The 19,966-nt window shown below is 39.5% G+C and overlaps 1 protein-coding gene across 1 annotated transcript in view; it reads left to right on the top strand.

The window, feature by feature from the left end:
* EIF5B (eukaryotic translation initiation factor 5B) overlaps positions 1-18,943 on the top strand; it is a 75,315-nt gene extending 56,372 nt beyond the window's left edge. The window contains exons 11-24 of the mRNA XM_056808278.1: positions 4,514-4,621; positions 4,829-4,939; positions 5,883-5,950; positions 6,671-6,812; positions 10,431-10,562; positions 10,889-11,071; positions 11,203-11,364; positions 11,564-11,695; positions 12,450-12,581; positions 14,592-14,668; positions 14,773-14,937; positions 15,436-15,574; positions 16,617-16,778; positions 18,183-18,943. Of these exons, the coding sequence (XP_056664256.1) occupies positions 4,514-4,621; positions 4,829-4,939; positions 5,883-5,950; positions 6,671-6,812; positions 10,431-10,562; positions 10,889-11,071; positions 11,203-11,364; positions 11,564-11,695; positions 12,450-12,581; positions 14,592-14,668; positions 14,773-14,937; positions 15,436-15,574; positions 16,617-16,778; positions 18,183-18,290 (1,821 nt within the window). The 3' untranslated portion in view covers positions 18,291-18,943. The remainder of the gene's footprint in view (positions 1-4,513; positions 4,622-4,828; positions 4,940-5,882; positions 5,951-6,670; positions 6,813-10,430; positions 10,563-10,888; positions 11,072-11,202; positions 11,365-11,563; positions 11,696-12,449; positions 12,582-14,591; positions 14,669-14,772; positions 14,938-15,435; positions 15,575-16,616; positions 16,779-18,182) is intronic.
* The last annotated feature ends 1,023 nt before the right edge of the window (positions 18,944-19,966 follow it).

Below are 19,966 nucleotides of genomic sequence, written 5' to 3'. Positions count from 1 at the left end.
GAAATGAGGGCCACTAAACTATGCTCAAGGTACATTTGGATTTAGAAAACTATGTTATCTATATTTTATTATATTTTTTATTTTGTTATTTCCCAATTATATTATTTAGTTTGGGCTATACTTGGAAGAATTTCAGGCAGTATTGTGTGGGCTCCATATTTTTACACCTTGGCTTAAACTACTCAAAAGAGCCAAAAGACCAGATGAAAAGTACATTTGGAATTAAGAAGAGGATGCATAGATTTCATAGAATCTGCACATAAGATGATTCTTTTGTCTCAAGCAAAATCAAAAGAGAGCAGGTACAGTTGAATGAAGTCTGAAGCTGGATTGTAGAGAGTAGCATTGCCAATGGATAGGTGAAGCTGATGGAAAATTATATAGATGAAAAGTTATAAAAACATTTAGAAGAGAACCAGATGAAGTAGCTTTCACAGCAATGGCTTGGGGAAGAACATTATATCAAACACGTGATAGAGACAGCCCCCTCTAAAATCCATTATTTTGATTATATGAAACAAAGGCTTTTGTGCTAGTAAAATCACAATTAATACAGCTCATATGAGAAGGGAAGATATCAAATGGAGGAAAATCTGTGCTTCATGTAGCTCTGAATAAAGGTTTGCACTCCAGGATAATAGAGGGAACTAACAAACATGAGGCCATGAGCCATTCAATGGATGGATGGCCCAAACTCAGAGCAAATAATTCAAACCAGAAAACCTGAGTGCTATTAATTATAACAGCATTGCTATCAATTGCTAATAACAATTTATGGATTTTCTGTCAGATCAAAGTAAACTCTGAGGTTTCACTTTAACAAATTGATAAATATATATGTATTTATTGATAAATATATAAAATATACAGGTAAAATTTCTTTGTAACTAGTGCATTACTCAGTAAGCATTTCTTAATCACCTATATGATATGGACCCTATTGTAAATGCTGAAGATCCAAAGAAGGGCAGAATGAGGTAGTCCCTGCCCTCAAGGAGTTCACAGTCTTGTGGTAGAGTACAGTACAAATAAATATAATCAAACTGTGAACAAAACAAATGGGAAATAATAGAGGGACAACACTAGAATTTAGAGGAATTGGGAAAGGCTTCTTGTAGAAGATGGAATTTTAGTTAGGACTTGGAGGAAACTAGTAAGAGACCAAGATGAGGGAGAACATTCCATGTATGAAGGACAGCCAGAGACAGATAGTCCCCAGGAGGGAGATGGAGTATCTGTTCATAGACCAGCAAGGAAGAAGCCAATGTCACTGGATTGATAAGCATAGCATGTGGAAACAGTGATAAGATGTAAAAATACTGAAAAAGCCTAGCTTATGAAAGACTTTGAATACTAAATATATAATTTTGTATTTTTTCTTGCAGGTGGTAGGGGCCCACTGGAGTTTATTGAGGGGAAGGGGGAGGGGGGGATGGTCAGACTGGAACTTTAGCAAAACCCGGTAGACTGTAGTGGGGAGAGATTTGTGACCAGCAGACCACTTATTATTCTTAGCAGGCCATTAAAGCAGTAATCTAGGCCTTAGGTGATGAGGACTTAATTGAGGATGGGGATAGTTTTAGAGACAAAAGGGATCTGTTCCAGAGATGTTGAAAAGATGAAGTGGCATCAGGTTGGATGGATGCTGAGAGAGAGGGACAAACAGAGGATGACACTTAAGCTTTGAACTTGTGGGCCTGTGAGGATTATGTTGACTCAACAACAGGGAAATTTGGGGTGGGGGGAGGTTTAGAAGGAAAAAATAAGTTCAGTTTTGAGGGATGTTTGAGATTAAATTGTCTACAGAACATCCGTTTTGAATGTTGGAAAGATAAATGAAGATATGGGTTGAAGGTGGAAGTCAGCTGAGAGCTTAGAGCTCAATAAATAGATTAGAGAATCATCAGCATAGAGATGATAATTAAATCCTTGGGCACTTACCTCAGATCCCCAAGTGAAGTGTATAAAGGGAGGAGAAGGCGGCCCAGAACAGAAGCCTGAGTGACCCTTGATTAATACCCATGTCACCTAGATGAAGGTCCAGAAAAGGAAACTGAGAAGTGGTCAGACAGAAAGGAGAACCAGGAGGGGGTGGCACCTCAACACCTTAGAGAGAAGTGAATCTCAAGGAGAAGAAGGTAATCAAGTATCGAAGGCTGCAGAGAAGCAAAAACTAGCGGGATCTATTAAAGGCTGTTGGATTTGGTGATTAGATTATTGGTGACTGGAGAGAGCAGGTACAGTTGAATAAAGTCTGAAGTTGGATTGTAGAAAGTTAAAAGAACTAAAGGGAGACACAAAAGACAGAACGTAATAGCAATGACAGGAGAAGTAAATTGTGTGTGGGGGGCAGGTTAGGAAGAAACCTGAACATTTGCTTGTAAGGTAGTAAGGAAGGAGCTAGTAAACAGGGAGAAATCAAAGATTAGTGAGAAGCTGGGAATAACAGAAAAACCAGTCTGTAGAAGACAAAATGGAATGGGATTGCTTGTGCACGATGAGTTTACTTTGGTCAGGGAGTATGGCCATTTCCTCTGGCAGAAGGCATTCTGAATGATAAGATGAGTGGGGGAGAAGCTCTACATGAATGGCCTCTTATTTTCCCCTTGTAAAGGGAAATGAGGCAGCGTTCTCAGCTGAGAGAGGATAAGGAGAGTGGGAACAATGGAAACTTAGCAGGGATGAAAGCTTGAAAGAGCTGCAGTAAAGAATGGGACGATAAGTTGATATGGGAGGTATGCATAGAGGGCCTGGTCATGGTTGTGAACCTTAAAATGGTTGCATGTTTTTCTGTACCATGATTGAGTGGTGCCTGAACCTTGTTAGAATACAATCCAACAATATACTAAGGGGGTCTGGGACTCACAGGGACAGGACTGTGTAGAGTTGAACTGATTCTCCAAGAAAGTGACTAAATTATCTGTTTTCTTTTAACCAGAAATCAGATTGACGGGTAAATACCCTAAAAAGATCCAGGGCAGAAAGGCAGGCCCCATATACAAGATGCCTCCCCAGAAGTTCAGGCTATTTAGAAGAACTTGCATTCATCATCTCATTTGGGTTTCTAATCTAGGGTTGATAAGATTTTCAAGGGATCCATGGGTTGATTTCAGTAGGCCCATGAATGCAGATGGAGGAAAAAATGCATCTTTATTTTCCCTAACTTTAAGTGTCCTTTGGGATCATATTTATGTTATGTATTTTAGAATATTACTGTGAAAGGGAGTCTATAAGTTTTGCCAGATTGCTATTCTTGCTGTAGAAGGAAGGATTTGATGACTTATCTTGGAAGCCCCATATTTATTCCAATCTGTTTCTCTCTTTGTTTTTCTTGCCTGAAGCCTTTTCATAATTGGTAATGATCTTACTGCTCTTTTTGTGAAGCTCACCATCTTTACCGATAGAGGCTGAGATCTTGATCTGTTTTATAGTAGCTGTGCTGTTTCAATACAGAGGGTCATTATACCTGAGTCCTATTTGCCATCCATAAGATCACATCTCCTAATTGAAAGGGACTTCATAGATTATTAATTTCAGTAGCTCTCTGAACATATCTCCCCACATTATTAGAATGTCCTCTGACTTCTGCTTGAAGAGCTTTAATTAAGGAAGAAAGCTGTTGCATCCTTGGGCAAGCCGTTCTTAGCTTTATACTGTTATTTCTTCCTGTTTCAAAATTAAAGCCCACTCAGTGTTGAACCTCTCTTTTTCCAACTTTAGGAATTCCCATGAGATCACCATCTCACATTACCAACCGAGTCAATTTCAGTAGTCTCTTAGCCGTTTACTTTCTACTGCCTCACAAGGAAACTTATCCCTAATTTTATTACTGAAAATTTATTTCTATACACACACAGTCATTGCAACATATGTACAACATAGTAACATTTTCCATTACTAGTCAATGGAGGAACTTTCTGACAGACAAAATGAAAAGTTTCAGAAGCTAAAGAACACAATCTGTAACACATTTATACCTGTAGCATTTCGGGGTGCGTATCAGGAGATTTCAGTTCTGGTCCCAGCATTGTCAAAAACTGTGTGATCTTAAGAAAGTACCTTGATTTCTCTTAGCCACAGTTTTCTACCTTTTAAATGAAGTTTTAGGTAGGTGTACTCTAGGGTCTTATCTAATTAAAAATTGGATAGTGGAGAAGGTTTTGAATTAGATCTTTCCTTCAAAATCTGCTTTAGCTGCTACTACTTCATCAAACCATTTCTAAACTACCTCTCAAGATAAAAAGTGCTCTTCTCTTTCTCATATTTTTCATAATATTTTGTCTGGATTTCTCTCTTATGGATCTCACTTTTTTCTTATTTTGAGGGGCACCTATGCCATTGTCAGTTTTTTGTGCACAGCTCTTTTTTTTCTTCGATTGGATTATGAGCCCTTTGAGGGCAAGCTGTATGTCAGAGTTTTTCTTTGTAACCCAGTATGTGGCATGGTATCTTATAACTCCTAATAAGTTTTGTTTTAATTCAACGTTTAATTTGTTTCTTTCTGTTTTCTTAGAAACGGAGACTTGAAAATAGCAAAAATGTAGATACAGAAAAGCTAAGAGCTCCTGTTATCTGTGTACTAGGACACGTAGATACAGGAAAGACTAAAATTTTAGATAAGGTAAGAAAATATTTTATAAATTATACCTTTTAAGTTTTTGGTAATTTAGACATTAATTGAATTACTTTATTTCTAGGATGTATAAATTGTTTATGAATGTAAGTGAATATTCATGGGAAAATTTAGAATTAAATTGTGTAAAAGTGTTCTTCACTATTTTTTCCTTCAGTTTTTGAATGCTTATTTGAATGTATCATTGTCTCATAGCTTCGTCATACTCATGTACAAGATGGTGAAGCAGGTGGTATTACTCAGCAAATTGGGGCCACTAACGTTCCCCTTGAAGCTATTAATGAACAGACAAAGATGGTGAAGAATGTAAGTATTGTGTGGTTTTGTGGTTTAAGTGGCATTCTTCAGAATATAGAAAATCCTTTAGATTTGATCTAAAATCTGAGAATCATTTTTATATATCAGATATTGTGTATGTTACATTGTATGTGTGAAAGGCTCTAAAATGGAAGTATTTAGATGTGACTATGTTCCATAATGTATTTTTACTTAGAATTACTTAGTCTAGCCTGAATTCCTTATGACATCAAAGAGATCAGTATACATTTTGAGACATTTTTGTAAATTTTCTATGTTGAAAATATTTGAACTTGCAAAAAGTATTTGAAAAAATTTTCCATCTCTTAGAAAACTGTTCATAAAAGTGGATAATATTATTTATTAATGGTAGTTTATTTAGATATCTACTTATAAGGAAAACTTGTACTGTGTAAATAACATAGGCCTGGATATTTTCTTTGATTTGTTAAATTTGAGGTTGGTATTGTAAAGTTACTTTAATGTAGAACTTGGAAGCCTTTATCCAGAATTGTAGAATCTCTTAAATTGGACCACATAAATGTCAAATTGCTTAACTACCCCCTTTGATGACTTAGCTTTTTAGTCTTAATAGAACTTAGATTTCCCTTTGTCATAAGTTAATTTTGGTTACAGAGTAACTAAATCTTCATCTACCAAAAGATGTTTTCAGAGTTGACTATTTCTAAAACATCTATAGATGTGTCTATTATCTGGATATCTATATATCAGTAATATTTGTTCAATTTTGTATTTCAAAAATAAAGCTGCTGGAGTTTGCCAAGTTACTTAGTCAGCTATTGTAGAGTAATTTAATTAGAAAGGGAAAGACTTTGAACTTTTGAGTTCTTATGAGTCATTGGGGGTAATGTAATTCAATTAGGTTCTAGCTTCTTGAAGTATTGTATTCATGCTTCTTATATAGTTGTTTTGTCTTATTTCCTAATGCTAGTTTGACAGAGAGAACATCAAGATTCCTGGGATGCTTATAATTGATACACCGGGCCACGAGTCTTTCAGGTAGGAACAAAATTTAACAGGCCTTTAGTTTTTACTCTGAAGTGAAATCCTCTATAACTATTACCTATTTTATCCTAATGTGTTAAATGATTTCCCATTATCAATTTTGCTGTTGTAGATATACTGTCTTATTTAGTTTTCTAAATTGAATACACATATGCAAATTGGTGTAGAAAATAATACTGCCAGTTGTGTGAATTTATTTTTCTCTTGGCCACCAGCAGGGTAGATTCTAATGTTCAGTCTAAAATGTGAAAGAGATCAACAGTCTATTTTGTCTAGTTTTTTATGGATATTCCTTGAAGTCTTAGTGAAACTGGTGAGGATATTAAAAGAATTCCCTCCAGGACTTATTCATTTACTTGGTGTATAGTTTTACCTCATTTTGGTCAGATATTTCACACATTTAAGGGTACTGGCATATTTTGTACCACATTTTCCACTGAGTTTTGTTAATAGCACTAGTGAGAAGAGGATAAAAGAATTTTGAAGAAGTGAAAAAAGCACTGAGTTTGAAGATTTGTGTGTTAGTCCTTGCCTAAACCTCTGCGATTTTGGGCATATCATTTAATTTCCCTGAGCCTTAGATTTCTCCTTTATAAAGGAAACATTTAGACCACAGATCTCTTCTGGCTTTAGATTTATGATCATTTGATCTGAATTAAGTTTAGATCTTTGTTTTATCTTTTTATTTACATTTTTTCTCTCCTTTTTTAATAGTAACCTTAGGAACAGAGGGAGCTCACTTTGTGATATTGCCATTTTAGTTGTTGATATAATGCATGGTTTGGAGCCACAGACAATTGAATCTATCAATCTACTGAAATCTAAAAAATGTCCCTTCGTTGTAGCACTCAATAAGGTAAGCTGTCTCTTCAGAAAGAAATAGAGAGAGTGGGAGAGAGAGTATGAGTGAGGGAGGGGAGAGGGAGAGAGGGAGGACACATGGCTAAGTCTATAAGTCATTTACAGTCGTACTTAAAAGCACCATCTATGAAGATGCTTTTAGTTCAGAATCTGGGGAGGGGGGGAGGCTATTTTCTATATCAGTTTAGTCAACATATACAAATTAAAAAATATTTGTTTGTATAATGTTGGGAGAAGTGATTGCTTTTCTTTTAAAGTCATTTTGATCCATCAGTTTTATTACTGTTGCCAACCTTGGTAAGGCATTGTGTTCAGATCTCACTTTCTTAGTTTTGGACAGAAGGGAAGGAATTTTTTTAATTTAATTTTTTTTTTACTTTTTTCAATTACATGTGCTAATTTTTAGCTATTGTTTTGTAACATTTTACAGTTCAGATTCTCTCTCTTCCCTCTCCCCTTCTCAAGGCGGTAAATAGTCTGATATTGGTTATACCAGTACTTTCATGTAATACATATTTCCACATTCCTCATGCAATGACACGTCACACATGCAATAAAAAACTCATGAAAGAAATAAAGTGGAAGATTACATCCTTTAATCTGCAAACAGAATCCCAACAGTTCCTTTTTTGGCTGTGGGTAGCATTTTTTTTTATCATGAGTCACTTGGGGTTAGCTTGGAACCTTGATTTTCTGGTAATACTTTTGTTTTCACAATTATTATTGTATTTTTGTATTGTATTATATTATTATATTTCTGTTAAGGTACACAATGTTTTGGTTCTGTTCACTTTGTATATGTTCATGTAAGTCTTTCCAGGTTTTTCCAAACTCATTCTGTTCATCATATCTTAAGGTATATATATATATATATATATATAATATAAATATAAATATAGTATATAATAGTATTCCATTTCAAACATACTACTACAACTTGTTCAGCCATTACCCCATTAATGGATATCCCAGAGAGAAGAAATTAAAGGGAAGAAGTTGTAGGTGAAAAAGCTATTTGATGCTTTCCTTTTTTTTTAAAACCCTTACCTTCTGTCTTGGAATTGATACAAGGTATTGAAAGTAAGGGCTAGACAGTTGGGGTTAGGTGACTTGCCCAGGGACAAACAATTAGGAAGTTTCTGCAGATCAGATTTAAACCTGGATCTTCCTGACTTGAGAACTGGCACTGTATCTATTGTGCTATAAAGCTGCCTCTGATACTTACTTGGTTCTTTTTTTAAAAATCTGTATGTGCTACCTTGAGGTACCATCACCTTTTGAAGATGAGTTATATATTAATTGCTAAATTAAAAAGTTTTACTTTCTTAATATTATGAAGTCTCTGTTCCAAATTCAATGACATTTACAATGCTAATCTAGAAGTCTCACGTTCAATATCTAAATTATACGTCACTAGGCATTTCTATATACTTAAAGTTGAGGAGGTTATGATTCGATCTTCTGTCCAAATTTATATAATCAGAATTCAATAAAGTACGTACCTTTTTTTCGTTCTATGGTATGGGCATGGTGGTAGAATATAAAACAAACTTTGTACTAGAAGAATTTATAATAAGTCTAGGTGGCAAGCTGATATTTAGAGACCTTAAATAATTAGGGAATGAAAAATAAATTCAGTCTGTCCATAAAAATTTATTTAGTGCCTACTTTATACTAAGTCCTGGGGCTATAAAAAGTCAGTCCCTGCCCTCAAGGAGCTTACAGTCTAATGGAGAGGAGGCCAGTGCATTAAAAGTAAAAGCTGTGGGTGAGGAGGACTTTTGGGGAGGGGAAAAGAGGGGATCCAAAGATTTGTCCCTGGGTTGTGATATGATAGGGTCACTACAAAGCCTTAAATCAAGGTTCTGTGAAGAGTCCTCAGATTCCCTTCCTCTGCTCTCTCCAATCAGGGGATCCCTGGGCCAAAGAGGTGTGGAGGAAGTTGTTAGCTTCATACTTGTAGGAAATTGAGTTCCTAGAAAAAATCCCAAGTACCAGACCTAAGGTCACTAGAGATCTTCATAGTAAGCTAAGATAGGAAGAAGACAAATGCGATTAAACAGGTGCTAGGGTACATCTTTAGAATAATTTGATACGGAGCTGGGGTGCTTATTTTTAATATATTCCTACTGCTACAAAGGGAAGAATGTGCTTTTCCTTTATTAGATGTCTTATTTTTTTAAGCCTCACTAACATAATTTCTCTGTGTCCCCTACAAATAACACATTTTTAAAAGATTTTTTAAAAAAATAAAAGAGGAGGAAGAAAATATCAGCATAACCAATCAGTACATCAAAAAAGTTTAAAAATGTCTTCATGGTACAAACCTTAGGGACCTTTCAGCTCTGCATAAGGGTGGTATCTTCTCATAAGTCTCTCTCTCTGTCTCTCTCTCTCTCTCCCCCTCCCTCCCCCCCCTCTCCCTCCCCCCCCCCCCCCTCTCTCTCTCTCTCTCTCTCTCTCTCCCTCTCCCTCTCCCTCTCCCTCTCCCTCTCCCTCTCCCTCTCCCTCTCCCTCTCCCTCTCCTTCTCCTTCTCCTTCCCTCCCTCTCCCTCCCCCCCTCCCTCCCTCCTTCCTTACCTTCTGCTTTAGCTCAATACCAAGTATTGGTTCCACAGCAGAAGACTGGTGAGAGCTAGGCAGCTGGGTTAACTGACTTGTCCAGGGTCCACAGCTGAGAAGTGTCTGAGGTCAGAATTCAACCCAGGACCTCCTGTCTAGCCTTGGTGCCCTATCTACTGAGCAGCCTAGTGGCCCCCCTCATAAATCTTTGAACCATTTCTCTTGTCTATAATCTTGTAGCATTTTTTGGTAGTTCTTTCCATTTCCATTGTTCTCATATATATTGTTTTCTTTGCACTGGTCCACATAGATCTTTCTGTCTTTTATTTTTTTAATTTTTTAAACCCTCACCTTCCATCTTAGAATCAACACTGTGTATTAATTCCAAGGCAAAAGAGTGGTAAGGGCTAGGCAATGGGGGTTAAGTGACTTGCCCAGGGTCACATGGCTGGGAAGTATCTCAGGACATATTTGAACCCAGAACCTCCTGTCTCTGGGCCTGGCTCTCTCTCTGCTGAGCCAAACCTACCTGCCTCCCCTCCACCCCCCGAGAATTTTATACCTTTCTCTGTTTGTTACATCAATCATTCCTAGTTATAGCACAATCATATTCCACTGCCTTTTTAACTATCATTCTATTCATTTGCCTGTGTGTCTTAAACCCCCTGCTAAATTATAATCAGGGTAAAGGCAGGAATCATTCTTATATCTCCAGTCCTATTCTAGTTCCTTGCACACATTTTTCAGATCAGTTTTCTTTATCCCCTCACTAGCCAGTTAACCGTGCCAGCCGCACCTCTAGTATAGGCAGGACTGTCTCCTGGGGACCTGGGCTTGACAGTCATCGCCACCTGCAGTCACCTGGTCGGGACACATTTTGTTGCAGCTGGCCAGGCAGCTGTCAGAAAGCAGAGCACCCACCAGAGAGAGCTTCGGGTCTACTTTTGCACCCTGAGAGGACTCAGACTTGGTCCTAGAGATGCTTAATCACATTTATTGAACTGAATATGTGCGTTTCTGAAACATTAGAAGTGCTCTGAAACTTTTCTAGATTGATCGATTATATGATTGGAAAAAGAGCCCAGATACGGATGTGGCAGCAACTTTAAAAAAGCAGAAGAAGAACACCAAGGACGAGTTTGAGGAGCGGGCAAAGGCCATCATTGTGGAATTTGCACAGCAGGTTAGTTCTTTCTTCAAGTAAGGCAGTGAAATGCCATAAAAACCTTTTTTCTGCTACAAAATGAAATAGCATTTTTGTTTTTTAATGCCTTTTCCTGGTCTACTTAATGGAGATTCATCCAGTAGCCATCATTTCGTCATCTATAAGCCTTTTAATTTGGCAAGCTTGAGTTGAGAGGTTCCTTGTCTGACTTGGCATTGCTCTTCGTGTGAGCTTTTTGGGCAGCAGTGATGGAGTTGTGAAAACTCAGCCATTCCCTGTCAACTTTGAGGCGCTCCATTTCTCAGCCTGCCATTTTCTCATTGGTTTTGCCTTCTTTTTGCCAGGGCTTAAATGCTGCTTTGTTCTATGAAAATAAGGACCCTCGTACGTTTGTCTCCTTGGTACCTACCTCGGCTCATACTGGAGATGGTATGGGAAGTCTGATAGTACTTCTTGTTGAATTAACTCAGACTATGCTGAGCAAGAGGCTGGCACAGTGTGAAGAACTGAGGGCTCAAGTCATGGAGGTAAATGGCTTTTGTTTCTCAGAAGGCCCTTTTGATGGGGATATTCTATCATTGTATTTACTGTTTTGTAACTTAATGCATAGTGTAGTGGCATGTAACCTCTTGATTTAAGAAATAAACATCTTTTCTAGGTCAAAGCACTTCCCGGCATGGGCACTACAATAGATGTAATATTGATAAATGGGCGTTTAAAGGAAGGAGATACAATTATTGTTCCTGGAGTGGAAGGTCCCATTGTAACCCAAATTAGAGGTCTTCTGCTACCTCCTCCCATGAAAGAACTCCGGGTGAAGGTAAGCTTGGGAAGACCCAAAGACTGTGGCTTTACTCTTCTTACTTTAGAAATCTCAGTGTTGACAAGATTTTCCACCTCAGGTCCCTTGTCACAATAGGCCTCTTTTGCTCATTTTGTTTTGTTTGTTTGTTTTGTTAAGAGACTGGAAAAAATCTTTAAGTTAGCTTTTTATACTTTTTTTAATCCCCTCTCTTTAGAACCAATATGAAAAGCATAAAGAAGTAGAAGCTGCTCAAGGTGTAAAGATTCTTGGAAAAGACCTGGAGAAAACATTAGCTGGCTTACCTCTCCTAGTGGCCCATAAAGAAGATGAAGTCCCAGTTCTCAAAGTAAGAATTTTTTGGTTAATATTTTTCAGATGAGCATATCTAATTGTAGCAGAGAACACAAAGATACTACAGAGTTACAGCTTCTTAGGAAAGTATTTAAATATTTCTAGCTGCTGATGCTTTTTCAATCCCTTTTCAGAAATCACAATTGCATGCCATTGCCCCCCCCCCCCCCCCCCCCTTCCAATTTAGCTATTTCCTAAGGGATATAACACTAGGAACAATTTACTTCCTAGCTGTGTGACCCTGGGCAAGTCACTTGACCCCCATTGCCTAGCCCTTACTGCTCTTCTGCCTTGGAGCCAATACACGGTATTGATCCCCAAACTGAAGGTAAGGGTTTTAATTTGAGGAAAAGAGAAGAAATGGAGATTTCCTGTTTTCATGAACTTTTTGTAAGGAGCTGGAGGTAATTGTAATGCTATACCTTCCTAGCTGTCATCTCCTTTTTACCTCACCCCTTGTACACAGAAGGACAAATAGAATCTCTATTTTACAGACAGGAAGCTTCATGTGTAGCCAGATTAGGTGACACTGAGAGGTCTTGACTACTGATCTCATGACTCTTTAGAATTCTGTTTTTTGTTGTATGGCAAACCTTTTAGAGTTTGTGAGTATTCTCAAATAAGGAATAGTCTACCTAGAGCACTTAGCCTACCTTGTTCAAGAGAATATGATAAAGTGGATTTATTATGTCGATACTCTTCATTGGAGAGACATCATTTGAGCCTTATTTTTATATTTTCTTTTAAAGGATGAGTTGATTCATGAATTAAAGCAAACACTAAATGCTATCAAATTAGAAGAAAAAGGTGTCTATGTACAGGCGTCCACATTGGGCTCTTTAGAAGCTTTACTTGAATTTTTAAAAACTTCAGAAGTACCAGTAAGTAATAATTCCCAACTTAATTAATTGACTTACTTGTCCAGGACTAGCGATTTTCTATTCTGTCTTATTCTTTCCCATCCGAATGATTCTGAATCCTGGGTTCCCATCTCCCTCCACCTCAGGCCTCTTTCTGTTGTGCACTCTGGAATGCCTATTGTGTAGTTTTGTTTCATTTTTTATTCAGACACGTTTTCCCCAGTTATGTATAACAACAATTTTCAACATATAAGATCCAAGTCACCTCCCCCCCTCCTTTCCCCTCTTCCCCTTGGGAGACAATTTGATCTGGATGCTACACATATTATCGTAGCAGAGAAGCTTCCATATCATGTTGTGAGAGACTATACAACCATGTGGAAGATGATATACTTGGATCTGCAAAACTGGATTTCGTTTTGCATCTTTCTTTCTTCCTCCTCCTCCTCCTCCTCCTCCTCGCACCCGCCAAGACCAGCTCCCTCCTGACTCTCCAGCACCAGCTGTATGTTCCCTCCTCACACGGGTGAATCCCGGGGGTGGTCGAGGAGCCCCTTGTTCCCTCTTCTAGACTTGACTCGGGACACTCTGTGCTTGGGGTGTGGCCCAGGCTCTCTAGCGCCCGGGCTCCGTCGTTGGTGTCCTCTTTGTGGCTGGACTCTAAGGAAGGCTGTCTGCACGCGGGGCCTCTTGCAGTGACCCACTTGTGACCTCAAATGAAGCGTAGGAACCCAGACCCACTTTCTGATTCTGATGGCTTTTTCTCAGGCCTTCTTGAGCTCTGGACACTCTAGAACTCCTTTTTCTCTAGGCTTGCTACCCAGCTCCGTCCTGCTGTTCCCGCTCAGATGCCCCGTCACCCGTGGGAACCCCCGATGTCCCCGGTGGTGCTCTGGTCCGGGCCCACCTCTTGTCTCCCCTTCAGCTCCTCTCCCAGCAGATGATTTTCAGGCCGGCTTGGCCCTCCTCACTTCCATTCTCCCATCTTCAATTGCATATTGGACATCTTCAGGGAGATGTCTCCTTAATGTCCGGCATGGCCAGAAGGCTCCTCGCCCTTTCCCTTCCCCTCTTCCTGACTTCCATGCTCCTGTCGGGGCCCCTGCCCTCTCCCAGCTGCCTGAGGGCCCCCTTGACTCTCCTCTCGCCTTATCCATCGCCCACCACTTCTGTCAGTCCCGCCTCACCCCGGGGCCTCGGTCGTGGCCTTGGGCTTGATCTCTGCAGCGAGTCTCCCGTCCGCTCGCCTGTTGATGATCCCCCCAACGCCAGGGGCCCTAACTGGCTCAACCAAGTGGAAGTCATCTCTTTGGCTTGGACAGTGCTTCACGGCGGCCCTTTAGCTTCCCAGTCTTTACACCTGTCACCGCCTCCATGGACAGGAGGGCCCCACAGCCGCCGGGGATACGTTCTGAGGCCTCCCGTGGATAGAATGGGACCCGGTGTAGACGGTCGTGTGTGCCTGTGGTCCCGCCCCCCGCTCAGCACTCTGTGGCCTCCCCAACTCGCCCCCCCCAAAACTGAATAAAAGCCCCTAAAATAAGTGCATGTGGAAGCAACAGGGGCTGGTTTTGCGGGGAGACGGGGTGCCTCCTGGCGCAGTGCTTCCGTTTGGCCGAAGGTAACAAGCTGTGGAAAGAAGCTCCGGAGAAGAGGGCCCTATCGAGTGACACTAGCTTTCCTGACCAATTCGGGACATTTTCCTGGCTGCCTCCCATATCTGGAATTCTCCTCCATCTCCTAGGTCTTCTCCAAGGATCCTTTGTTTTCTCCCTAAATGCTAATGCCTTCTCTCTGTTGATCATCTCCGATTTATCCTGTATGTAACTGGCTTGGACCTTTCTTTGTTTCTTTGGCATGCCATCTCTACTTTGAGTCTGTGAGCTTCTTGAGACCAGGGGCTGGTCTTTTTCTTTCTCTTTGTCCCCTACCTGGCACTTAGTAGATACTTGATTAAAAAATGTGGTTTGATTAAACAATATAGCCAATGCTCAGGGCAGTGCTAGTAACCCCTTTTCCCCCTCTTAATAGTATGCTGGAATCAACATTGGTCCTGTTCATAAAAAAGATGTTATGAAGGCTTCAGTGATGTTGGAGCACGATCCTCAGTAAGTGGTTTCTGTTTCAGTTTTTCTAAAGCAGTTCTTTCGCTCATGTTAGTTTGGTCAGGGCTCTCTGTGACATGTTCTTAGCTTTGTCTTTATGATTGCAGGTACGCAGTCATTTTGGCCTTTGATGTGAGGATTGAACGGGATGCTCAGGAAATGGCTGATAGTTTAGGAGTCCGAATTTTTAGTGCAGAAATTATTTACCATTTGTTTGATGCTTTCACGAAATATAGGCAAGACTATAAGAAACAGAAGCAAGAAGAATTCAAGTAAGTTGATGGGGGCCAGCTACTTGGATATCGGGTGGTAAAGTTGACCATTTAATAGCAAGATGCTGCAGTCAAAAACAGAACAGACTTTTGAAGAAACCCAAGTGACTAGAATTTAGACCCTCATTTTTGGCCTTTTAAAATCCTAGTTGAATAACCATGAAACCGCTACCTGCCACGGAAAGAATCGTTTCTAAATCTGGGGAAGGCGGGTCTCCTCGTGGAGCAGAGTAAAGGGCTCATAGCCTTGAATTTGACTTTAAGGGTCCTTTGTCAAGAGAGGGATATCAAGTTAACAAACCTTTTGGCTTTAAGCCTATTGAGTCCTAGCTTGGGCCATCTGCCTTGTACCTGGGTGTGCCTGACCCAGCCCTTTACTGGTTGAAGGCAGGGCTGGTCCCGAGCTCCAGTGCAGTCTGCTACGCACCAGCTTGCTGTATGTGTCTTTGGGAAAGTAAACCAGCACCCCGGCTGAAATCCTCCTTGTTCTTTATTTAGGCATATTGCAGTATTTCCCTGTAAAATGAAAATACTTCCTCAGTTCATTTTCAACTCACGAGATCCAATAGTGATGGGTGTGATTGTTGAAGCCGGCCAAGTGAAACAAGGCACACCCATGTGTGTACCTAGTAAAAATGTAAGTACTGGGGGTCCCTTTCAGCTTTCTGTTGTGTTGTTTTTGCTGAGGAAAAGGGGTGTCATGAAAGTAAAATCACTTGATGCTTGCCAAACCACTTCTCTTTTAAACGAGAACTAATCGAAACGGACTGCAAATCTAGGTCAGAGTTCTGTAAAAAGGAAAAAGTTGAGGTAACAAGGTTTTTTGCCCTTGATCAGGGGCTAGCTTTGAATCCTTGGTCTTCACTTTTCTAGTCCTCACTGCTTGTTGTTTTCTAAGACAATTTAACTAAAACAAATCGTTACTTTATGATTAAAAACAACCAGACTGACTTTGAAATATGTTTAAAATGAGCTCTGAGGTAAGTGCCAAATCTGTAATCTTTTTCTTTTTCATAATCAACACACTGCTTAACTTGCATTGTTCTCTCCTTGCCTTAAAACAATACACGTGTACCTTCCGTCTTAGAATCGATCACTACTGTGTATCGGAGTGGCTGGGCAATGGGGGTTGCCCAGCTAGGAATGCCCGAGGCCACATTTTAACCAGGACCTCCCATCTGGACCTGGCTCTCAGTCCGTTGAACCATCTAGCTGCCCCTCCCCCTTGCTTTTGGAGTGCTTACCAGTGATAGGATGAATCTGCCAAAAGAACTTACAGAGCACGTCAAAATGCGGTGCTGCTTTTGGATTGTATGCGTGTAAGATTTCATGGAGTGATTTGGGGAAAGAAATCCCTTTTTCTATATGTTTTGTTTGGTAAATGACAGACTTTTCTTGCCTTTTAAAGAGATTCAATTCAAATCTAACAGTTTAGACTAAGAAGCCAATTCCAGTAAAATAGCTTTGGAGATCATTTTTACTAGCACGGACATTTCTTGGGAATAGACCCAGAACAAGCGGCCTTTTCTCATTGTATTGACAGGTGCCAGTAGTTGTGGATGTAGACTAAAGTCCACTTCCCAGAGGCGCTGGCTTCTGGCCTACGGAAAGTCAGTTCAGCCAGATGATGGTAGTGAGAAGTGTGGCATCATTGCACAGCCATATCTTTTATTTTGCAGTTTGTTGAGATTGGAATCGTTACAAGTATTGAAGTCAACCATAAGCAAGTAGATATCGCAAAGAAGGGCCAAGAAGTCTGTGTCAAAATAGAACCTATTCCTGGAGAATCTCCCAAAATGTATGGAAGACATTTTGAAGCTACAGACATTCTTGTCAGCAAAGTAAGTTCTTTCCCCATAGTAATGGACACTTTTTAACTTCAAAAAGCAAACTGACTTGTCTAAAATTAGGAAAGGATTTTGCTAAGAATTCCCCAAGGTAGGAATACAGTATGACATATTCACTTCAATTTTAGAGATGGGGTTGAAGCTGAGAGAGCTTGTGTGTTCCAGGAATTCTTAGAAGCAGGAATTGATCTGTATATAATACAGCACACGGGTTGAGATCCTGTCCTGAGGATTGTTTTCATCTGAGGGTTCTGCAGTTTTCTGACTCTCACTAAAGTCAATATTTATGTCATTTCCTTACTTTGCTTTCCAAGCATCAGATTTGCGGGAAGGGGGGGAGGGGGTGTGTGTCTTTTTTGGGTCCTTTTGTATTTTGATAAAACATTGAAGAAACTGGAACTGGTAAATGGAAAAACTCAACTGATTTGTTTGGTGTTGTAGAAAATTTTATTGCTTCCAATACACAAGGAATAATTAGCTGTGGTTTTGTACTTGTTTTCATTTTTTTTTGACAAGTTATAAATTAAAGCTATTAGAATAAAATTTTTGAACTACTTAAAACATGGATATCTTGGCAATTGGGCATATCTCCATTAGACCTGAATTGTGTTATCCACCTTTTATTATTTTTTCAAAAAACATTAAGAAGCCTATTCTGACACTGGGAAATTAGACATTTGTGAGATTTTGTTGATATGGGTATTCTCAACAGTAGGTAAGTTTCAGCCTACCTTCTCATCCTTAACCTTTTTCTTTGTTTCACTGACCTCAGATTGTTTTTAAATTCAGAGGCCATATGTGTGTTAGTACATACCTATGACAGTGTGCATTTGGAGTTAGGAAGGCCCATAGCTGCTGCCTCCTTGGAGACCCACGAAAGTGCCCTCGACTCTCACATAAATGAGTGCAGATGACCCCACAATAATGAGGAAAATTAATAAAATTGACCAAATTTTAAAGTATTTCTTGACCATTTTTTAAGTTAACCAAGTGGTAATCCATATTGCTCTGCGATTATACTCATCAACCAAGACAATTTTAATGTTAATATTAACGTTTATAGTTTTATGGGGTCAGTCTTTGTAAAAACATCCCACAACCAAACATGTATGTATATATAAGCAAAATAAGCATTTGTATATATGTGCATATGTAAGATATACACCCACATCATCAAACCATAAACATACTAAAGGAAAGAATTTTTTATATATTTACAAATATTAGATAATATAATTCTGTATAGAACTTGCCGCATCTATCCAGACAGACCATAAGTGAGGACTAGTAGACATGCAATTTTCTTTTTTGTAAAGAAAAAGTTGGCATTTCAGTCATTAAGCACGGTGTAGATGGCCTTCTGTGTGCTCAACTATCTGTCTGATGCATGTGTTGCAGATCAGTCGACAGTCCATTGATGCATTGAAGGATTGGTTCAGAGATGAAATGCAGAAGAGTGACTGGCAACTTATTGTGGAGCTGAAGAAAGTATTCGAAATCATCTAATTTTTCCACAGTGGGCAGGAAAAGTAGTAAACTTACTATTCTGTTGTAATGTCACCAAGAAAACCAAGCAAAAACGAAACCAATTGAAACAATATATTGGACTCTGACGGACTTAAGTTTGGAAGGAAAAAATAGATGGATAAAATGTTTTCCATGAGAAACCAAGAAACTTACACTGGTTTGACAGTGGTCAATTTACACGTCCCCACAGTTCCAATGTGCCTGTACACCTGTCCCACTCCCCTTCCCTTCCCTTCTTTACTGGCTGCTGTTTTAAAGTTTGCCCTATCCCAAATTTGAATTTTTATTACAGAACTAAAGCTCTTTCAATTTTATACTGATTAAATCAGTACTGCAGTATTTGATTAACCAAGCTTCTGCAGACTTTGTGATTCTTGGACTTTTTTGATGTAAGAAATACTTCTTTATTTATGCATATTCTTTCCTCAGTGATTTTCCAGCCTTCTGCTTTGTGCCTATAGGAATTTTTTAAAATAGAAAATTAGGTAATATGATATTTCTGTATTTGCTTTGTGTGGAACAATGATGTAAAGCATAGCTGGCTGCCTTTTATTGCTTGTATAGTCCATGGAAGTCAACATAAACTGTAATCATTACAATACAGAGCCACAAATAAAGGGAATGGACATTGACCCTCCAGTTGTTAGGCTTCAATGTCAGCACAGGATATTCTTGCTTAAAAGCTGGTTTTAGTTGTCATCTTCTTAGACGAGGTGTTCTAAGGACAAAGGCTTGTTTGCTAGATGACACTGCGGTACCTTGTGTAAGACCTAGCAGCAGTTGTTTTTGTAGATTTCCTTGAATGCTTTTCCTGTATTGTGCATTTTGTTTTTCAGAAATTAGAGTATATTAAGAGACGTGTTTCTCAAACAAGACAGACATAGGATCAGAGTGAGTTCAGAGGAACTCTTATTTTTTCAACATGTGATTATCATTGATCCATTTTTGGATCAGCCAGCAAAAGTAGCAGAGAGATGGAGTCCAAGTGCATGTTGGACATTTGGACCATGCAGATTTGACACCACTTCTGAACTGTTACATTAACCGAGCTGTTTTAAGCTGCTGCCTTGGAAGGTAGTGTGTGTCCCAAGTGAGGATGAGGAATGGAGTCATTGGGCTGGCCAAGCTGTCATTTCCGAAGCACATGGGAAGGGGCTGGGGGTGAGGCGGGTTGAGGCATTGGATCCTGTGGGCTAAGGAGGAGCCTTTGGATGGGTTTTTATGCTGTCATTAGTCAGGTGATGTATGCTTGCTCACAATTATGCCACAAAGCTCTTCATAGATTAGAATCAAGAACAAAATCCGCCAGGGAGGGAGACTCCTGATAACCACTCTTTGTGATTATAATTGCTTTTGGCTTATAGGATGGTTTAGAATTGAGTTATACAGATATTTATTTTTTTTGCACATTGACAATCTGCTGCTTTGTAGATTTAATTTAAAAGTTGAGGAAAGAGTCAGGCCACACACACACACACACACACACACACACACACACACACACACACACACACACTCTGATCTCACAACATAAAACAAATCTTGGCATCTGAGTGAGTGGTAGGCAATTTTTAAAATATGGGCTGTGGTGGGAAACAAATGAATGTGGGGTGCAGAGTACATTTTACAGCAACTTCACTCATTCACCCTCTCTA

The sequence above is a fragment of the Monodelphis domestica genome, chromosome 8 (assembly GCF_027887165.1).
Source record: "Monodelphis domestica isolate mMonDom1 chromosome 8, mMonDom1.pri, whole genome shotgun sequence".
Lineage (NCBI taxonomy): Eukaryota > Metazoa > Chordata > Mammalia > Didelphimorphia > Didelphidae > Monodelphis > Monodelphis domestica.
This window is presented reverse-complemented; position numbering and strand designations above follow the sequence as displayed.